The 19949-nt window shown below is 36.1% G+C and overlaps 1 protein-coding gene across 1 annotated transcript; it reads right to left on the reverse strand.

The window, feature by feature from the left end:
• Positions 1 to 594: 594 nt before the first annotated feature.
• LOC126473474 (S-phase kinase-associated protein 1) lies at positions 595 to 15617 on the reverse strand. Its single transcript, XM_050100550.1, has 4 exons — positions 15492 to 15617; positions 15275 to 15377; positions 6678 to 6886; positions 595 to 1193 (listed from the first exon to the last, which is right to left on the reverse strand). Exons 2-4 carry the CDS (start codon positions 15375 to 15377, stop codon positions 1017 to 1019), a joined length of 489 nt encoding a protein of 162 aa, XP_049956507.1. The 5' UTR covers positions 15492 to 15617; the 3' UTR covers positions 595 to 1016.
• Between the last annotated feature and the right edge of the window lie 4332 nt (positions 15618 to 19949).

Consider the following 19949-nt stretch of genomic DNA (forward strand, 5'->3'; position numbering starts at 1 on the left):
TTTGTAAGCCACTGCAAATTCACAGAATACAAACCAGAATACATCAAATCAACATGCATGTATTTAATACATTTTTATGCAGTACATGCATTTTTTTATTACTAAACACAGTTTTAAAGGAAGAAATTTATTTCACATAAATTTAACTTACATTCTCTCACCACAATGGTTTATTTTAATATGTCAATAGTATACATTAATAAATAGTAAACAAAACACACAGAATACACCACATAGAAGTTTTATATCCACAATAGAACCTCCCTTCACTACGACAAACATGTAGCAAGTAAACTGAAGACTTCCTTAGAGCTAAATACACAAACTTGCCTTTAATGTGCTTCTATTACACAACCCTTAGTAATATTCTCAGGTAAGTTTGAAGATGTTGGAATTTCTTTTCGAGAGAGCAACCTGATTAAAACAGATCATTAAATTATGACAAGCTTAGTCTACACAAACTTTCTAAGATCAACTATTCAACTATACTTTTCAGTTTAAATTAAACTGTGGCAAGTAAGTCCAGATGCACTGTCCTGGTTATTACATTTAAAATAAAATTTGCTCACACCAAGTACCAAAGAAAATGCATAGTTGGTTTTATGTAAGGTTTTATTAAAATGCAGTCTATAACAGATTTCTCTCTAATCTACTTCACATATGTTTTACAACTGACAATAAATACTGAGGTCATACACTTAAAGGAACTTTTATTTTGCAATAACCAAAATAAAGAGGAAAAACCCTGGATTTGCGTAAGTGTACTTAAATGTACAACTGCCAAAGCCTTTTCTAATTTGCTTTATACATTTGCATCATCAGCTTTATATGATGACTTGGCAGCACATCTGTGTTAAGATACACTATGTCATTAACAATAAATGTATGCACGAAGTTTATGTGGTTGGACAATCAGAAGCATATGATTAGGTACAATTAACAGAAGGGAGAAGATGGAGATTACAATTGTGTATACATAAATTCAAATAAAATTTTAAGTGACTTGAGCAATCTTTTTACTTCTCCTCACACCACTCATTTTCTTTGCGGACTTGTTCTTCTTCGCTAGCAGTAAAATCATTCTTTATGTTGAAGGTTTTGCGTATCTCCTCTGGAGTTTTGCCCTTTATCATGTTAGCAACAGTCTTGCATGTGACATCAAGCAAACCCTTTATGTCGAGATAATTTGCTGCCTAGATAAGTTAAAAAAAATTAATGCATTATTACTATCCAGCACTGTACACACTTTACAGTAAGGATAAAAGAAGCTGAACAAGGGAGGGGGGGGGGGGGGGGGGAAATAGCGTAAACTAACATTCAGAATTAAGTTATCTTCAAAACCAGCAACTGTTCCTAATTTAGTTCACAGTTCTTTAATAAGGCAGTAAGCACTTTTTCCCCAGAAGTGTGTTGTTTTTAAATATTTAAAAAGTGCATCAAAAAATGCATGTTATCAATATTTCTTTGTTTCATGAGGAAGTCTAATATGGCAGAAGTAACATTTATGAACATCCAAAATCAGTTTTCAACACCAAGAATTTATAGCAAATTAGTTATACACAAAATAAATTCTACACAAATTATATGGTAAATATTACAAAATTGGCAGCTACTCAAGAACTAGCTGTCCAAACCTACACAACAGAAGGTCTACTACTAAAATATCTGGTCAAGATGAGCTGTCCTTTGTAATTACACAGCAATGCATGAAAAGCTAAAATACAACCTTCTTTAATTTAAATGCAAAACTACGTTGGGGTTTATCCATACCTAACAGTCCAGGACTGGTTTCTCAATCACCCCAGAGAAAAATTTTTTATAAGTCATTTGAAAACTTAGACCATTTTGTTTCAGACCACAAGCATTTTTTGCATTTACAAGTGTGTGTTTTTTTTAATTATTCTGTAGGGGGTTGCCTCATATCTTCCAAATGATAAGGATTTAGTTCCACAAAGTAGACTATAAATTATAACCATGATCACATAGCTGATTGAGCCATTAACAATATATTAGTGAAAAGTATTTACTTTTTGTATAGTATGAATGGTGATAAGCTTACACATACACTATTTTAAAAATAGTTTTCGAATTTTTTCATTCTTTGGCCTGCAATATCTTTGTTAGGAAAACATAAAAATCTACATACTTTATAGACCTTTCCGATATCAAACTTCAGCATGAATTTAATGTTTGAAATTCGATGGGAAGTAAAAAAATTACCAATACGAGTTAATATGTGCTAACATATTACATTATCTTGTTTGCTTTTATTATGCTGCTCATGGAAGAAATTTCTTCACTCAGTCTGGGTATTACATTGTAAGTTCATCCAGATGCAGCTGAAAATTCCAGGGAAGACTGCTTCAGCACACTAACATGCATCCAGACAGGATCCTTTTCAATTTTTTAAAAATTAGGTCCTTTGTCCAGGTGGGTGGAAAATTTAACATGCACATCTGTTTTGACAAAGAATGTTAGCTTCAGCAATCCACCATTGTTCACAGTACACACAAGCCACTATGTCCTCATTTTGATGTCCGAGTGGTACAAGTTATACACACTGATGAAATTAACTATCAGGGAAGTTCATGTGAACTTACACTTGAGCAAGCTGTGTGGCTGAGGTATGAAACAATGTAATGTCAGGTACCTCTAATCTGTAACAAATATTGAATCCTTCCTCAAAGACACCAGCAGAAAGTACTTTTATTTCCTCTATTTTTTAAACATGTCGGTAATTCCTTTTAGGTGTTCTTTACAGAATTTAAAGATTTCTCAAGATGTCAAGATCTGGATGTCATAGGTTCGCCGCAGACAGCTTACTTGGTTGTATTCCAAACACCATCACATGCATTGTTTCCATGGCATGATTTAAGTAAGTGGCACTCTGTATGAAGTCCACATCTTTTGGTTTGTTTTGGCTCACAGCATCACAGAAGTTTTATCAGCTTATGGAAGGGTAGTGCAGTTTTATGTAGTTAATTGCAGTTGAAAAGCATGTACTGCCATAGCATTGTGTTCAAGGTGGTCAGTCACCTATGACTAACTGTGACTATTATAGTAACAATATTGTCAGAAGGAAAGTTTGTACTCGCCATACAGCGGAGGGATGGAGTCGCAGATACGCACAGCAAAAAAAGACAGCGCTATCAGCCATTAAAGCCTTCGTCAACAATAGACACACGTACGGATGCATGCAAACTCGCACTCAACTGCAGTATCAGGAAACAAACCTTAGACTGCCCGAGACTGCAGCTTTGTGTGTGGGTATGTGTGCGTGTGCGTTTTGACGAAGACCTTAATGGCCAAAAGCTTCAATTATTAGTTTTGTCTATCTGCGGCTCAGCATCTCCGCTATATGGTGAGTAGCAATTTTCCTCATAACATTTAGACATTCCACCCAGGATTTTCCATTGTCTGACTATTATAGAACACAAATGGATGCACTATGGCCTGTGTTTACCCAATGATTCTCTTTTACTTCACCTTGAACAAACAGTTTTCAGGATAGTCAGCAAGAGTTAAGCATTTATCAACTGCCAAGGTTTGGTTTTCAGCTTTCAAAAATTTACCCTGTGCTTTGGCAATAAAATTATGCATTTTCAGGTTTTCACAGTTAGCTACCAACAGCTCACAAAATTCTTCTTCTGGTTATGTGATTAACATTTGTGTCATCCATTATTTGTATTCTATACTATAAGGCATCAAGTCATCGTCTTCAGATTACTCAAACATTGGAAGTAAAGTTAGTTTGCCTGGACAGTTCTGACATTTTCCCCGTGATCATGCAACTGGAACTGTCAATATTGTAGACCCAAACTTCCGAAAGGTTTACAGTCAACTGAGATAGGATCCCTTTTTATTTTCAAAATTATATTCTGATGATATAAATGCAAACATTGTGGGTGCCAAATACCCCTGCAACAATACACCATTTTGGTCTCAACTCATGAAAATTCAACCTTCCAATTTTAATATTTGAATTTTCTAAGTCTGTTAATAGTTCATTTAACCCACACAATATTAATCTTTTTGTCTCTGGACCTTATTACTATTTTCTTTCGCTGGAACAATCCTTTTGCAAGGCATCAGAAGTTATGCAGATAACAGCCTAATAACTTTTTCTAGTGTTTTTCATTTAATGAAGTTAGAGGCACTTCATTTTTTTTAATACAGATAGCACTTCTTTTACCAACTGCCTTGTTAATTTAAATATTCAGACATTAAATTCATCACTAATTTTGCTTGACTCCGAGATCTGATAGTAAACTGATAACTTGATCCTCTTTGACACACAATGTTTCATTTTCAGCTTTTCTATCAAATCATATTTGGGTGGAAAATTTTTAGAACTATGTAGTTTGTATCACCTTTTCTTTTGAAATGGAAGTTCCAAATTCTGACAGTAGTTGCTAGTTTCAACATTTGCAATAACTAAAAGGTCTCTTCTTCACTTGGTTTTCCAATACACCCAGGATTTCATGAACTAAATCCACATTTTATAGTTTTTTGGTAAGTCAAAGTCTTATCTGAACTATAACCACCCATTTCTCTGTTAATGGCAAATATCTTAGAAAAACATGTTTTACAGAACGACTTTCCTGGTATTATATTGATAAAAGGATTATCTTTTTACACTGATCAAACATTATTTCTCTCAGGCCTTTTGGTATAGGCTGCTCATTTTTTTTTTTTTAAGAAAGACTTCAAGGAATACTGAGAGCCAGAAACAGATGAAGTTTCTTCAAGTTCTTTATTTAATGGTACTTTCAAGCTTAACCTGCGAGTTAACTCTGAAGTAAAACTTTCTTCTTCACTGATAATTAATTAATGTCTTTAGGAAACAGTTACACTTACAGCAAGCTTAATTAATAATAAAAATGAAAGACTTATTTAACTGCACACTTCAAGAGCTCACCTTCAACTGAGCAAGTTAACAAGTTGGTGGTAAGGGAGGGAGGGGAGGGGAGGAGGGGCAGACTGACAGGCTTGTCTGTGAGCCTGTCGTGCATACTTGCAGATGCTGTCTGCTACCCTGCTGAAACTTTCTGCAGATGATTGATTACTTGTTTTAACAATCACATAATTTACATATGAAATTAAATTTATGTACTTTATTCCATTAGTATAGACAGTGCAGATATTAAGAAGTGTATTTTGACTCTCTTGTAATTGTTTCCCAACATACAATTTAATCTCCAAGTTGAAAATCATACTCAAGTTTGATATCAAATGTATTTTCAGAGTAATTTTCAGATCCATATTTGTTCCCTTGATGAAGATGTTGCATGCCAAAGAATGAAAAATACAAGAATCTTATTCTTGTATTTTTAAACATAAGCTCACCTCTTATACTCTATAAAAATTCCCTGTAGCATGTAATATACAAGCACAAAGTATTAAGGCTCAGAAATTAATCCTCTGAAAAATTACTGTTCAAAAACTGATTTTTTCAATTTGCAACCAACAACTTTGAGCTATTAAAAATGTACTAAGGAGCATATTCAGCTAGGAGATCATGGTTTTACTTTATAGGTTAGGGTATAGTGAACTAAATGCTTCTCATTTGGAAGGTCCAAGACAACCCATTATCAAATAATTTAAGAAACCACACGTACTTGTAAATATGAAATAATGCTTGTTGCCTGAAACAAAAATGGCCGTTGTTTCTAAATGATAAACAACATTTTTAAAAAAGTTTTAGCCCATTTAACATTAGGAAATTCACTGAGCAACTATGGAATTTTCTGGTAAGGTCAAGCAACCAACTATTTTTTTCCTGGGCCACTTGGTATGGAATGAGCCCTTTATTCTTTCCAACTTAATAAGTAATCAATTATAACCATTGCACGTAACAAGGAAGTGAGTTGATAACTAAGTGTGTTATTACATCAGGTCAATTTACATTTATTTAACATGCACACACTGATTGCTGCCCAAGTCCCCACTCAGCTACCTGCATCCTTCACCCCCCCCCCCCCAACCAAACCACCATAGAAAGTGGAAGATGGTTTAACATCCCACAGCCTGTGTGCTGGAATTTGTCAGTGACTAGTCCAAGTAATCCGTTACCAAGAACAATCCAAGGAAAAGAGACTGCTACATACTGTAAAGATGACATGTTAAAATGCAGACAGACAAGACACTAATTACCAGAATGAGATTTTCACTCTGCAGCGGAGTGTGCTGCGATATGAAACTTCCTGGCAGATTAAAACTGTGGGCCGGGGCGGACTAACTCGTGACCTCTGCCTTTCACGAGCACGTACTCTACCACTTGCCCAGTAAAGGCAAAGGTCCAGAGTTCAAGTCTCAGTCCGGCACACAGTTTTAATCTGCCAGGAAGTTTCAAGACACTAGTAAGTTTTCAACAACAGCCTTAACCAGCAAAGGCAACACACAGACCAGAAGATACTAGTCTGAGCTACTGGAAATGCTGTTCATGCCCCCATATGCACACAGTGGGTCTTTTCTGACTAGGGGTATGGCTGCCAATGTGTAACTGCTGGTTGTGCCTGCAACTTAATATGCAATCTCTGTGGTAAACAGATCTATATTTTCTTTAGATTGCTGACATTCCAACCTGTGATTTCCATTGTTTCATTACAAGCAGTAACATGACCACTAATACACTGCAACAGTTCGCAGGAATATGTGCCAGTAGACAGTATACGTACCAGTATCAATTCAAACAGTGTTCCTTGATCAACTTTCAAGAAATCTGCATCCCATGAACTGATATCATCTGTTCTCTTTTCCTTATTTTCATCATCTTCTGGTGGAGGAGGGTCATCCTTATGGTAAGTAGCCCACTGAATCACTTTTTTCAAAATTGCAGAGTTCACATTTGGCAGAGGAACAACTTCTTCATCATCTTCATCCATTCCTGTTAAAAATTGCAACTGGAGTTGTGAAAACAATCAGCATAATATTACACAGGGATCAGATACTTTACAGAACTCTGAAAAGGCAAGAGATTCAGTGCTTATTTGAGCATCACCTGTAAACAATTGGATCCTACAAATTGACTTTAGTAACTAACAGGTGCAAACAAACAACATGACCCAAATTGATGCTTTCTTTAGGGAAGCTCAAAGAAAAAACAATTAAGTGACATGCTCTGTCTGACCATGATGGACAGTTAGGATAAATAACAGTTCCTTACAGTAATCCTCAGCACATATCAGAATAATGATTCAAAGACAAATGTTCCTAACAAGGCAAACTACTTTTGCTTTTTTTCCTTCACAGTTCAGTACACTTTATTCCTGTTTTCATGCTTGATCTGCTTTCAGTTTTTGACGGACTGTCTACCGGACCCTCGTATCAGTAAATCTGATGAGAAGGCGGAGGAGTAGTTCCATGGGGGCATTCCCTTTTAAGGACAATTTACAAGAGATGACTGAGGTGAAATTATATTGAACCAAACACTAACACAAAATTCAACTTATTTAAAAATAAGTCATGTAAGCTACTCAGAACATTAAACAGCCACGTAAAAAACCAAGAATCACTAGGATTAAAGTATATTGTAAAACGAAAATGGAAATGTGTGTGATACAAGGCAGGGCAACTAGCCATAGAACAGGCTAATATCACTACCAAACTGAATGGAAGTACCCTAAATGATTAGTCAGATAGCAAATATTTAATAGTTATTTCTTAAACATAATGGGAAGCATAAAGGCACAGTTCTAAACAAAAATCACAGCAGTATGTCGAACTTCAATTATATGGAAGCATCACCAATTTCCCTTCTGAAATTAAGGAAATTTTACATTCTTGAAAATGTTTGTGTTGTTTTGACGTTGTTTCCAATCGAGTACTGAAGATTTGTTCCATATAATCCCAGTCTTACCTGAAAGCTGTAATACATCAGAAACTCAAATGCATCTTTCCAGATTGATTGAAGTATGCTGTTAAACATCTCTAAGTAAGGTGATAGAAGGGCCAACACTCACCGATCTGTTTCACTGCTGAAATTTTCCAGAATTTGAGGTGCCGGGGTATTCTACTGTAGCATCTCAGCTTAGCAACAATAATCTCCTCAGTAAATTACAATATTGTTTCAGAAGAGTTGCTATACCACAACCATTAAATAAAATAGTGCCAGTTTGTATTTTCTGCAACTTATCAAAGGCATTTGATTTTGCAAATCACAGTATTCTACACATAACTAGGTTTCACGAGAGTTATACAGACAACCAGCAGATTATGATATGTATCAACAAGATGACAGGAAAATGTACTTAGCAATTCAACCTATATAGGCCAAGTGAAAATCATGAGGTTCCTCAAAGCTCAATGTTATGTCCCTATTGTTTCTAATATGTAAACCACCATCGGCCCAATATACAAGCATAATTAGTTCTTTTTGCAGATGACACTAGTAACAAAGCATACACAGAACAGAAGAAATTGCAAACAATGTCAGGTTACCTTCCATTAGGAACATAAGTGCACTAACGAGTATGATAGGACTTTCAAATAAATGATAGACCACAGCACTCAGTTGCCCTTTTCTTGCAGGTTTTATTTGGCAAATCAACATTTCAGCTAATGCGTAGCCATTATCAATGCACCATTTCACAGTATCAATGCATGTTCTAGTACGTCAGTGCCTCCTTGTTCGGACTTGTTGAAGCAAGAACAGGGGACTGATGTAGCCTACTAGAATATGCATTGATAATGGCTACGCACTAGCCAAATCTAGATTTGCCAAATAAAATCTCCAAGGAGAGGATGACCAATTGCTGTTGCCTATGATTTGAATGTAAACAACATTATTCGAGGTATCATCAACTTTCTTCCTGTTAAAGATCTCATTCTCCATTTAAAAAATTTCCCCTTTTGCATGTTGACACATTGATTGGCATAGTCTATTTGGGTTACCGACCCCTTGGGGCCATTTACTTTTTATTCAATATCCTGCTTTACTTTACTCCAAGTAAACTTGTCAAGTGCAAATAAAGTGAAAATGTGGCACTTTAGTACCTTTTTAAATTTTTTGTGCAATTTACATATGAATTGTATGGCCCTAGAGTAAAGGTACCAGGTTTGTCATTTGCTATGTCGCTAATAATTTTAGGCTTGTACTCCTGTCAGTTTTTCATTCCACAGCATTATTTGTGTACAGTTGCATTATTGATTTCCTGCATTGTTGCTATGGTCTTTATTCAGTGTTGTTTGCTCCATAACAAAGTGATACTGTGGCAGAAGAAAATGTCTCTCAGAAGTTACGAAGGAACAAAGGTATGTACAGCAATTAGATGAAGTTATGGACATAAGTGATGAAGATTCTGTGTATTTGGTGATGGCTCAGATGAATTTTTACCAGAGGAGACCGGAAGTGAACAGGACGTTCTGATGTTGGAATCAGATCAGTGATGGTAGGAAGAAGAGTTCTATGTCCACATTCAGTCAAAGAATCAGACTTCACTGCAAGAACCAGGCAGCAAAGCACCTCTAACCGTGCTAGTACCATAACTACTGCAGTTGATTCAGGTTCAATTGAAGTATGTGTAATAACAAAGATGAAGATAACACACTCAGAACAAATTCCAATGGGATTGTCTGGGGGCCAGTTACAGGTAAAAAATGTGAAAACTTTACATTTCTTCATTCCAGTTCTGGTGTCAATGCTTCTGTTGCACTAACTCTCAAAGGCAAGACACCACATGATTTCTTCAAATATTTTGTAACTGATGAAATTTTAGAATATGTGACTCAAACTAATTTGTATCCAAAAGAAATTTTAGAAAGTCATTCAGTAACTTAATTCATGTCTAAAGAGTGCACTTATGTCAGCAATACCGAAATTTAACAATTTTTAGAATTTTTCTCATGGATGTCACTAAATGTAAAACTGACGATTCCAAATTATTGGTCAAAAAATATGCTCTATTACAACAATGCAAAAAATGTTATGTCACGCAATTACTTTGAACTGCTTTTATGTATGTGGCGTTTTTCAGATAAAAAGTGCCCGCTGTGAAACCGCTTATTCAAAATTCAACCTCTTATCAGTAAATTACTGCAGATATTTCAAAGTGCAGTTGTGCCGGAGAAAAGTTTGCATTGACGAAATACTTGAGCCATTTGGAGGAAGACAGTGTCATTCAGTATAAAGAGAATAAGCGCCATAAATTCGGAATTAAATTGTTCAAATTTTGTCTTAACAGTTGTTACACCTGGAATATGAAAGCTTACTGTGGGAAGAATGCAAATCCTGTTTTTCCTCTTGCCACTTCTGTGGTTATGAAGCTTACAAGTAGATTACTAAATGAGGGCAGACTGTTATATACAGACAATTTTTACACAAGTGTTCATCTAGCACACCAGCTTCTTGAACAATCAACACATTTAGTTGGTACTCTAAGATCATACAGGAAACTGAATCCACAAGATGTTGTAGAGGCAAAACTGAGGAAGGGGGAACAAAGTGAAGGAAAGTACCAGAGGCGTAGTAGTACTGAAATGGAAAGATAAGAGGGATGTTCTGATGCTGAGTAATGTCCATGGAGAAGAAGCAGCAGAAGTTCAAACCAGGAAGGGCACAAATAAAAAACCAGCAATGATAACTGACTATAATCAAAGTCTTTTATAGATCTTTCTGACCAAATGAGGTCTTACTCGCACTGTCTAAGGCGGGGTGTGAAATGGTACAGGGAGCTTGCAACTTAATTGTTGACAGGGTCAACACTGGTAAATGCTCATGTGATTTACTGACAAGATCTCAATCACAGAATTCAAAGAGGAAGTGACTTGAGACTACTCCATACAGAAGATGCCGATGAGCCCGAGACATCTCTCACCAAAGCCTCCGCGTTACCTGCAGATTGAACATGGGAGCAGCCAGACGTAGGTATACAGTGTGCTACGAAAAAAATGAATTCTGACGAGAGCAAGCTGTCAAGAAATGCAAACTAACTGCATAAAGCACCATGCATACAGGTCTTAGAGAAAAAGTGGAATGACCCAAATTATTTCAGTTTCATTGTTGTTGCAATTACAGTGGAAGAATTGTAATAAAACTGTATGCGATTTGCATCTACTGTGTAAGTAATATGCCAAACCAAATAATAAATAAATAATGAAAAGCTGTAAAGTCTAATATGACTGAGCCATGTGAGTTATATTATATAACTCACGAATTCAAATGTCAGTAACTACTCTTGAGCTCTTGAAAACCGTACGCCACGAACATGCTTTGTTACTGGGGTCATAACCTACTACAACACAGAGTCACAGCACGTTCCTGCGAGTTACAACTGCACCATGGAGCTGTAAACAGAAAAATGTCCGCGAGTTGTATTTATATCATGTGGCCCAAAGAAAAAACTTCCTGTGAGTTATATTTAACTCAGGTGGTAGTACAATCATGACGAGGATAAAATAAGGTGTCCATGTTTTTGAAAGTAAACTGGAAAAACTTTTGCGAAGCCATGTCCTAAAACAACTTAGTTCTTCAGACACATTTGCACAATTATTGGAATTCTTCAGAAGACAAATCAGTATGTTGATACTATGCACATTCTCATTCAATAATGTCATGTTTAATGATTATCTGCTGACTATCTTTAAAGAAATAGAATTTTTGTCACAAATTCTTTGAGACTAATAAGTAGTCCTCACCCACAATCCTCCTGTACATAACTAAATAGTTGAGCAATCTGACTACTGCTTCACATTATATTTGTCCCCTCAAGATGTTTGTTGTAAGTAAACTGCCACAGTTCGAAAGGAACAATGATATACATTATTTAAATACCAGAAGGAGAAATGTTCATTACTCTACATCATGGTTTTCTATAGCACACACAAAAATTGTACTTCCTGCATTGTATCACATACCCAGTGATATAATGGCTGAGACAGCAAAGCAAAATTTGAAAACTTGAAGTTCTGTCTTGACAACTATTCTGTTGAATCATTTCTAAATTACTGTAATGTGCAAAAGGCAGCACATAAGAATTACTAACTTACATTTGCACATTTTAAAAATTACTTAAAATTGTCCAGCATGCAACAATATTTATGAACTAATTAATTTGTTGTGTGAATGGAAAATGACTATCACTGCAATTTATCATGCAAAGCTTTCCCTGGACTAGGAAACTTAGTAAAATAATACTCTGATGACTAAGGCCTACCCACAACTGCAACAAAATTACAAAAAATTTAAACAATGGAAATGTAATCCATTTACTTTTGGCGTGCATAGCCAAAGCCATCTCACATAAGGTCCAATATTAAAATAATTATATTATCCACAATTTAAGAAAATTGTCGCATTAAATGCTGCCTAGGGCGTAGGTAAGAGACATTTGACCAGATGGGTAGATCAAAATGTAAAATACTGTAATTTATCACAACAAATACAGTCCTTTTTAAGAGGAAGGAAATCCCCAGCACACTTCCTTTGGATGAATTTATCTTTCATCTTTTGTCTTCACTCTTACTTGCCTTAAATATATTGAAAAATTTCATAGGAACAAAACCTTTTATTTGAATTCTTAAAACTGATTTTAAGTGTATTTTGGTCTGGGGTTGGAAGGTTACCCAACTCTTCACAAGGAAGTTCTTCTGAACTTTATTTTTCCTAATAGAAGATTCAACAAGTGTAACTTCTCTTGCAGCTTTTCATTTAATTCATTTTTGCATATTTTCTTTAAAAACTTATGTCTTTTCCACTCAAAGGTTTCCTACTCAAGTGTCTCTGGAGTCCGAGCTAATGTGTACTGTTTCCACGTCATTCCTTCAATTTTCCTGTACCAGTTTCACATTGAGATAACTGAAACACCCCGACATTTGTAATTTTATTCTGTGAGAAAAGAATGTTTGCATAAATTAACAAAATTTTAGGACACTGCTTTATTAGAGTCTTATTTTAACAGCTACTATTTTCAGCTTTATGCCAGCTATCAAAACCCACAATCCAAACAACTATTATACCTACACCAATTACACTGTTGGAGTCCAGGTATTTCACTTATACAAAAATGAAAGCTGTTACATTTTTAAGTCAGCCCATTAGATATAGTTTTAATGTAATAAAACTCTGAAGTTAACATTTTTCCATCTGCAGTGAAATCTTGAGGTTGTATATTGTGAATGCAGCAGCTGCAGCTTAATATAGCTATGTTATTAACAGCATGCTAGAAGACATGTAATGATGTACAGCTTTCACTGCCTCTGCAATTTATTCCTGAATTCCAATTTAGTATGCTACGTCCTGTAAGCTCACACCACATTAGCCAACTCAATTTGGTTTCCACCTGCCATCCTGTACAGTAACATTAATGCTCGAATTATGTGGCTGGGCTTGCAGGTGAGGCAGCATATTTTAATAGTATTGAACTAGACTTTCACTGACTAATTGGAACCTGCCCTACGTACTAGCATTAAGACAAACACTTTTAGAAAATAAATAAAAGTGGAGAAGTCTAGGATAGGACAACAATATGGAAATGACATTACTAGTTACCACATAGGAGCCACTGCATTGCCAATGGACATAAAGAGCAATGATGTTGGAAATATTTAGGCTTTTGGATGAAGTTCTCCTTCAAAATAGTAATAGGAAAAACCATCACTCAACGATAACAGCCACTGTCTCCTAACCGTAATGCCTTAACTGCCACACTGGCATAAACAGGCATAATTTACTTGTGGTTTACATGCCACATCAACCAACAGAACCTAAAACACTGGCTGCAGTACAGATTAGTTTTGCCACTTTACACATCAATGTGAAACAAGTACCGGCAGTCTTCTGTTCAATCTTTGTTTGCAAACTTATGCAGCCACATCACTCTAATCAGGATCAGGAGGCTCGATTAACATTTAAAAATTAAAAGAATTATTTTCCTTCACCACCAGCCTTTCCCACAAGATCTTGCAACAAATTAAAAATTTGTAATATTACAAAGTTTACAACAATGCTGATACACTTCTGACCAAATCATGGATACCATTTGTCTACATGACAAGTAGTGCAGATGGTAGCTTAGGTACTATCAGGAATTTGTCAGTGGAAGCTTACCTTAAAAGTATGTAGGCCCTATATTTTGTTTAGAGCTAGATTTGCTCTGTTACCGTATTGCTGCTACTCTAAAGTGGAAGGAAAACACTCAACTTGCGATGGAAACTTCATAACTATTATCAGCTTCTTACACATTGTCGCCACAAAAGAAATTCTCACAGAGACAAGTCAGTCTTACTACAATCTTGACAATACTAACAAACAGTATCTTAATTACCGTGGAATAAGGTTCCCAAATGTCTTAATATAATGAACTGATAGCTATTATTTAAATTTAACAATTGACATGAATATTATATTTAAGAAACTTAATAACCTGGAACATTTTCAGCTCTGGCATACCCTAATTCTGAATGGGTCGAATGATGTAGTCTCAACTCCAGATAGCAACCTTTATCTTGTCCTAACCCCATGACAGAAAAAGGCGTCTGTAGCACACCAATTACGGTGCTGTTTACTGGAATATAACGGCGGGGAAAAAAGAGAAGCCGAATCAAAGCGTCGAATGAACTACGCGACGGAATGCTCTATGTCAACATTTTCTTAAATCAAGAACAGAGCTCAATAAATTTAATGTATATGCATAGATCATACCACATTCACGAAAATCGATTACATCATCACCAAATTTCTAAACCGCTATAACTACAATTCAAAATAACGGCGTAGGCAGAAGACAGTGCTAACCTTCGATTTAGCAAGAATTAGTCTTTCGCCGATCGTTTCCATTGCACACTTAATACGCTTGCATTAGCAATAAAGACTATAGATTCAACTGTAACGCTGAGATTTATGTTAATTGGTTATACAGGGTGGCGCAATCCGATCACACAGTATAGCGTCACCCCTACAATTAATCGAGAGATGATTTAGAGCCATCCAGGGACATGGTGGCTTAACACGAGACTGAAGCACAACCGGATTCCACAATACACTGATACTGGGCGTGAAGAACTTGACACTAGCTCGTGTTTAAAGCAGTAAGCCACAATTCAAGGCCATTATAGTTTGCAGGACGCTCAATAGCTATCTTGATCTGTCATCGACTCACAACATTCTACACTGATACTGTAACTATTTCATAACTAACTGCTACGCGTTACGGATTGATTTTTCCTCTGTCAATTACTACTACTTAATACTGTCGGTAAGTTCACAATGACGTTAAGCGGACATTTTTGGTATGGGAAGCACCGTACGTTAATGGACGAAGCAACCATTTCTACTTACCAAGATCTTCCAACATGGTTTTAATTGTCACTGAACACTTCGCTATTTCAACGTCAACCTCAAAAACTTCGCCATCAGAGCTTTGCAGTTTTATATTCGGCATCTGAAATTGAATTATTCGGTTGAGAAATGCTACAACATTAACGAAATATCTACTGGCGACAGAATAAAATACAGTTTCTTAAATAATAACAACGCAATACATTGAAATACATACTTCGAAAAAGAAACTATTATTTGCTCCTAAACAAGAAAACACGACACAACTCCGCCTTAGCTGGAACTATTTCCTCCCTAACAAAAGGTACCACAGAGTTATATAGATTCATCCGCGATCAGAGACATTTAAACGAACAAACTGTTGCATGGATATTAGAAATAGTATCGATATAATAGTTGTCCTAACGTTGTAATTTTACACCACTAGCTTCACAACCGGGAAATATTATTGTTTTGAGTGCAGTAAAAAAGTTTCTTCTTCGTACATCTTGTGAATTTTTGAACGAAGACTTTTGGTTAACATACAGTTTCTTGCTATCTCTTATGCGATCCATATTTATTATTATTTTCATTTAAGATCTAATAGTAAAATATTGTTTACACAGTATTCGCCTGAAAGTCGCTTATCTGCATTTGTATTATACATGATATCGTAATGCTTCTTGATTTTGTAATAAGTTTAAGTGATTAGTAGTTTCTAGAAATATAGGCTACTTTTACGTTTTGTAAGACATGAGTTCGAAAGAAGTTTGACAATGAACTGATCGATCTAATTCCTAAATAAACTGTGACTCCAACACTGTACTTCAGTTTGGTTCTTACGCCAGACGAGATGTTCATAAAAGTTATCTTCTTATGATCAGTTAATTCTGTCAGTGTTTCGTAATGAGTATTCCAGTTCATATAACAAAAGATTTTATTTTTGTAGTGGTATTATACATAAAAAGTGAAAAGTAAGATGAGACCTCACATACTTGGGCTTAAATTTTTGTCGATGACAAACACAGTAAAATCATCATCAGGGTTACATTTTTTGCGTTTCCTTTTCGTTTAAAACAATAAATGTCAAAATACTTAGAGCTTATGCGTAGCAAATAACTGAGGTTAGATTTCCAATAAATGATAATGTAGTATTCTGTATTAGAAATCACAAACATTTTAAGCATATCATAAAAATTTTTACTCTTTGTTGGCCATTCAGCCCCAGCAGATGCAATTCGCTCCATCAGTACATTTTACATTATAAATTTTACAACAATACATTTTAAAGTGGCATCTTCATACTGCGTATTTATAAAATTCTTCTAGTTAATATACTGGGTTGTTAACAAGAATATGTGCAGCTTTTCCTTAAATAATTTTATTGGCATGCTTGAGGCGTATTTAACGAATTTGTTATACTTTTTAACTGCCATGTACACATGACTGTTATTAAGCTTTTGCTGATCTGTTTTCTGGTAAGATCAGAGAATTACAGATTCTTGTAGTATAATCATCTCTTTGAATTGTTGCAATTAAATAAAGTAGTTCAGTAAGTATGCAGTTAACACTATCAATAATATATAAATTCATCACTGTTAAAATCCTATATTTAACAATACCCCTTTAACTAAATCAAAGAAAAATACATTGAAGTGCCAAAAAAGCTGGTATAGACATGCATATTCAAATACAGAGATATGTAAACAGGCAAAATACGGCGCTGCTGTCAGCAACGCCCATAAAAAATGTAAATGTCGTGTTACTAGGGCCTCCCGTCAGGTAGACCATTCGCCGAGTGCAAGTCTTTCGATTTGATGCCACTGATGATGATAAGGACAACACAACACCCAGTCCCTGAGTGAAGAAAATCTCTGACCCAGCCGGGAATCGAGCCCAGGCGCTTAGGATTGATAGTCTGTCGCACTAACCACTCAACTACCGAAGCAACACCCATATAAAGCAAGAAGTGTCTGGCACAATTGTTAGAACTGTTACTGCTGCTAGAATGTCAGATTTTCAACATCTAAGTGAATTTGAACATGGTATTATAGTCGGCGCACAAGCAGTGGGACACTTCATCTCCGAGGTAGAGATGACGTGGGGATTTTTTGGTACGACCATTTCACAAGTGTACTGTGAATACTAGGAATCTGCTTAAACATCAAATTTCCGACATCATTGCAGCTGGAAAAAAATCCTGCAAAAACGGGATCAACGACAGCTGAAGAGAATCGTTCAACGCGACAGAAGTGTAACTCTTCTGCAGATTGCTGCAGACTTCAATGCTGGACCATCAACAAGTGTCAGCGTGTGAGCCATTCAACGAAACATCATAGATATAGGCTTTTGCAGCCAAAGGCCCACTCGTATACCATTGATGACAGCATGACACAAAGCTTTACGTCTCGCCTGGCCCCATCAAAACTGGCATTACACTGTTGATGACTGGAAACATATTGCCTGATCAAACAAGTCTTGTTTCAAATTGTATCTAGCAGATGGACGTTGAAACACGTACGTAACGTAGCGATGGTGAGGCATGATAAAATCTTTGACCAGAGAGCCTTTTATCGTGGTTAGTCTGCGCTTGACCGCGCGAGAGTTGCGAGCAGCATTCTGTTGGTAGCAGTAGCTCAGTTCAGTTGCGTCCAGTAGTTGGTCAGTAGTAGTCGTGCAGTATAGTTGCGAGCAGTCTGTCAGTGGGCAGTCTGTGAGCAGTGCAGTATGTCGGTAGTAGCAGTCGAGTGCAGTTGTGTGTGAGGAGTCGGCGGGCGTCGACACGGCATTCTGGTCAAGATTCAGGATGAGGTATATTATTTTTAAATGCGCTCAGCTAATAATGCAAATCAACTGTAACTAATTTGTGCAATAATCGCCCCAATAATAATTTTGATTTCAAAGCAATTTTTTTACAAAAAAAACCATTTAATTGAACCAATGATTTCCTTCCATTTCCCTTAAAGTAAAGTTTCAGTTAAATTTCAAAAAAAAAAAAATATTATTTGCAATGCATTTCCTCCAAGCCGTGGCCAACAATGAGAGCAGAAATTTGACATGCAGTTTCAATGAGGTAAGAAATTAATTATGATTTTTTTTGCACAGGGCCAAAGACCGATATTTCGGTTTAATTGAGTTATCATTATCACTGAAGTTTCATTAGCATTAAATTGTCTCTCATTATTTTCGTGAGAGTTTACACCTTGAGTCAGATTGCGATTCTCATTTTTATTGTCATTAAATTTAATTGCTAGGGAGGTTAGGTTTGGCTACCATTCATTTATTATTTCAAACTTTAAAAATTACGGTGGGGAGGTTGCACTTAGCTCAATGTGCATTAGTTTTTAAAAAATAATATCTTATAAATTTTTTGTGGAAAGGTTACACTTGGCGACACCCAGTCCAGGATCGAATTTTGTTGAGAGTCTTTTGAAAAACAGTCAGATATCTGCTCTTATTTGCTTAGATATAATTAGAATTTGGCGCAACGCTTTTACTAATCTTGTGACTTTCTTTCTACAGGTCAACGGCAATTCGTTGCTCTGTTGTATTTGTGTGTTGCTTTTGCATTGTGCTTATTTATTTTGTGAATAATTTTGACTATTGTAAAAATGCCGCGAAAGACTGTGAATAGTGTATCGCGAGGTATTATGAACGAAATTACCGACTTAAACAACGTGACCGATAGTAATTGTGACACGCAGTGTAATGATGACAATCAGTGCGTTACAACCATTAATAATGATGTAGACCTTAATGATGATCAAACGAACTCGATTGTGTCTTGTGTTGATTTGACGACAATTGATGACGCGGGGCGCACTATTGTAATGAGCGCTGCCCAGCTTAACACAACCGGTTTACTAAATTCACGTGACGAACAGACAAATTTGTCTAATGAAAATGGACAGTGTTCTGAAAGTACGATGGATCCATTTAATTCAGAAATAGTGACTGACAGTGTACGTTTGACTGACAAATCTTTTTGCAAATTACAGAATGACCAAATGGTCACACAGAACGTGACAATTGCATGTACTCCATCACAGAGCACTGAGAATGCAGCAGCTACTTTTGGTTTGGAACAATTTATGGCAGTAATGCTACAGTTTAAGAACGAATTTAGTGTAAATTCCAAACAACAGAGTGAAGATTTCAGACAACGCAGGGAAGATAACAAACAAGATAACGAAAATCTCAAACAGCACTTAAATGAAAAACTTGACAATAATGACGAAAATCTCAAACAACTTAGTGAACAGGTCAAACAAGATAACGAAAAACTCAAACAACACTTAAATGAAAAATTAGACGACAATTCCAGACAGTTAAATGAAAAATTAGACGACAATTCCAGACAGCTTAGTGAACAAATTAGAGCCGTTGCCGCGCAGTGCCATGACACTAAGGAACAGTTGCGCGCGGAAATTGAGGCTTGTTCAAAGAAAAGTAGCGAAGAAATTAGGTCTGTTGCTCAAGAATTAAGGGAAATGCAAACAGCCGCAACAGAAACACTTAGAGCAGAAATTAGTACAGTCGCTAAACAATGCTCTGAAAAAGCTACACAATTACGCGACGAGTTTAAAGCAATGACAGCAGAACTTTCGCGCACAATGGATGAAAAGATTGACGCGAAATTTGAGCAGCAGAACACTCAAATTGACGAGCGATTTAGTCACCACATACAAAACAGTGA

Source organism: Schistocerca serialis, chromosome 4 (genome assembly GCF_023864345.2).
Source record: "Schistocerca serialis cubense isolate TAMUIC-IGC-003099 chromosome 4, iqSchSeri2.2, whole genome shotgun sequence".
NCBI lineage: Eukaryota > Metazoa > Arthropoda > Insecta > Orthoptera > Acrididae > Schistocerca > Schistocerca serialis.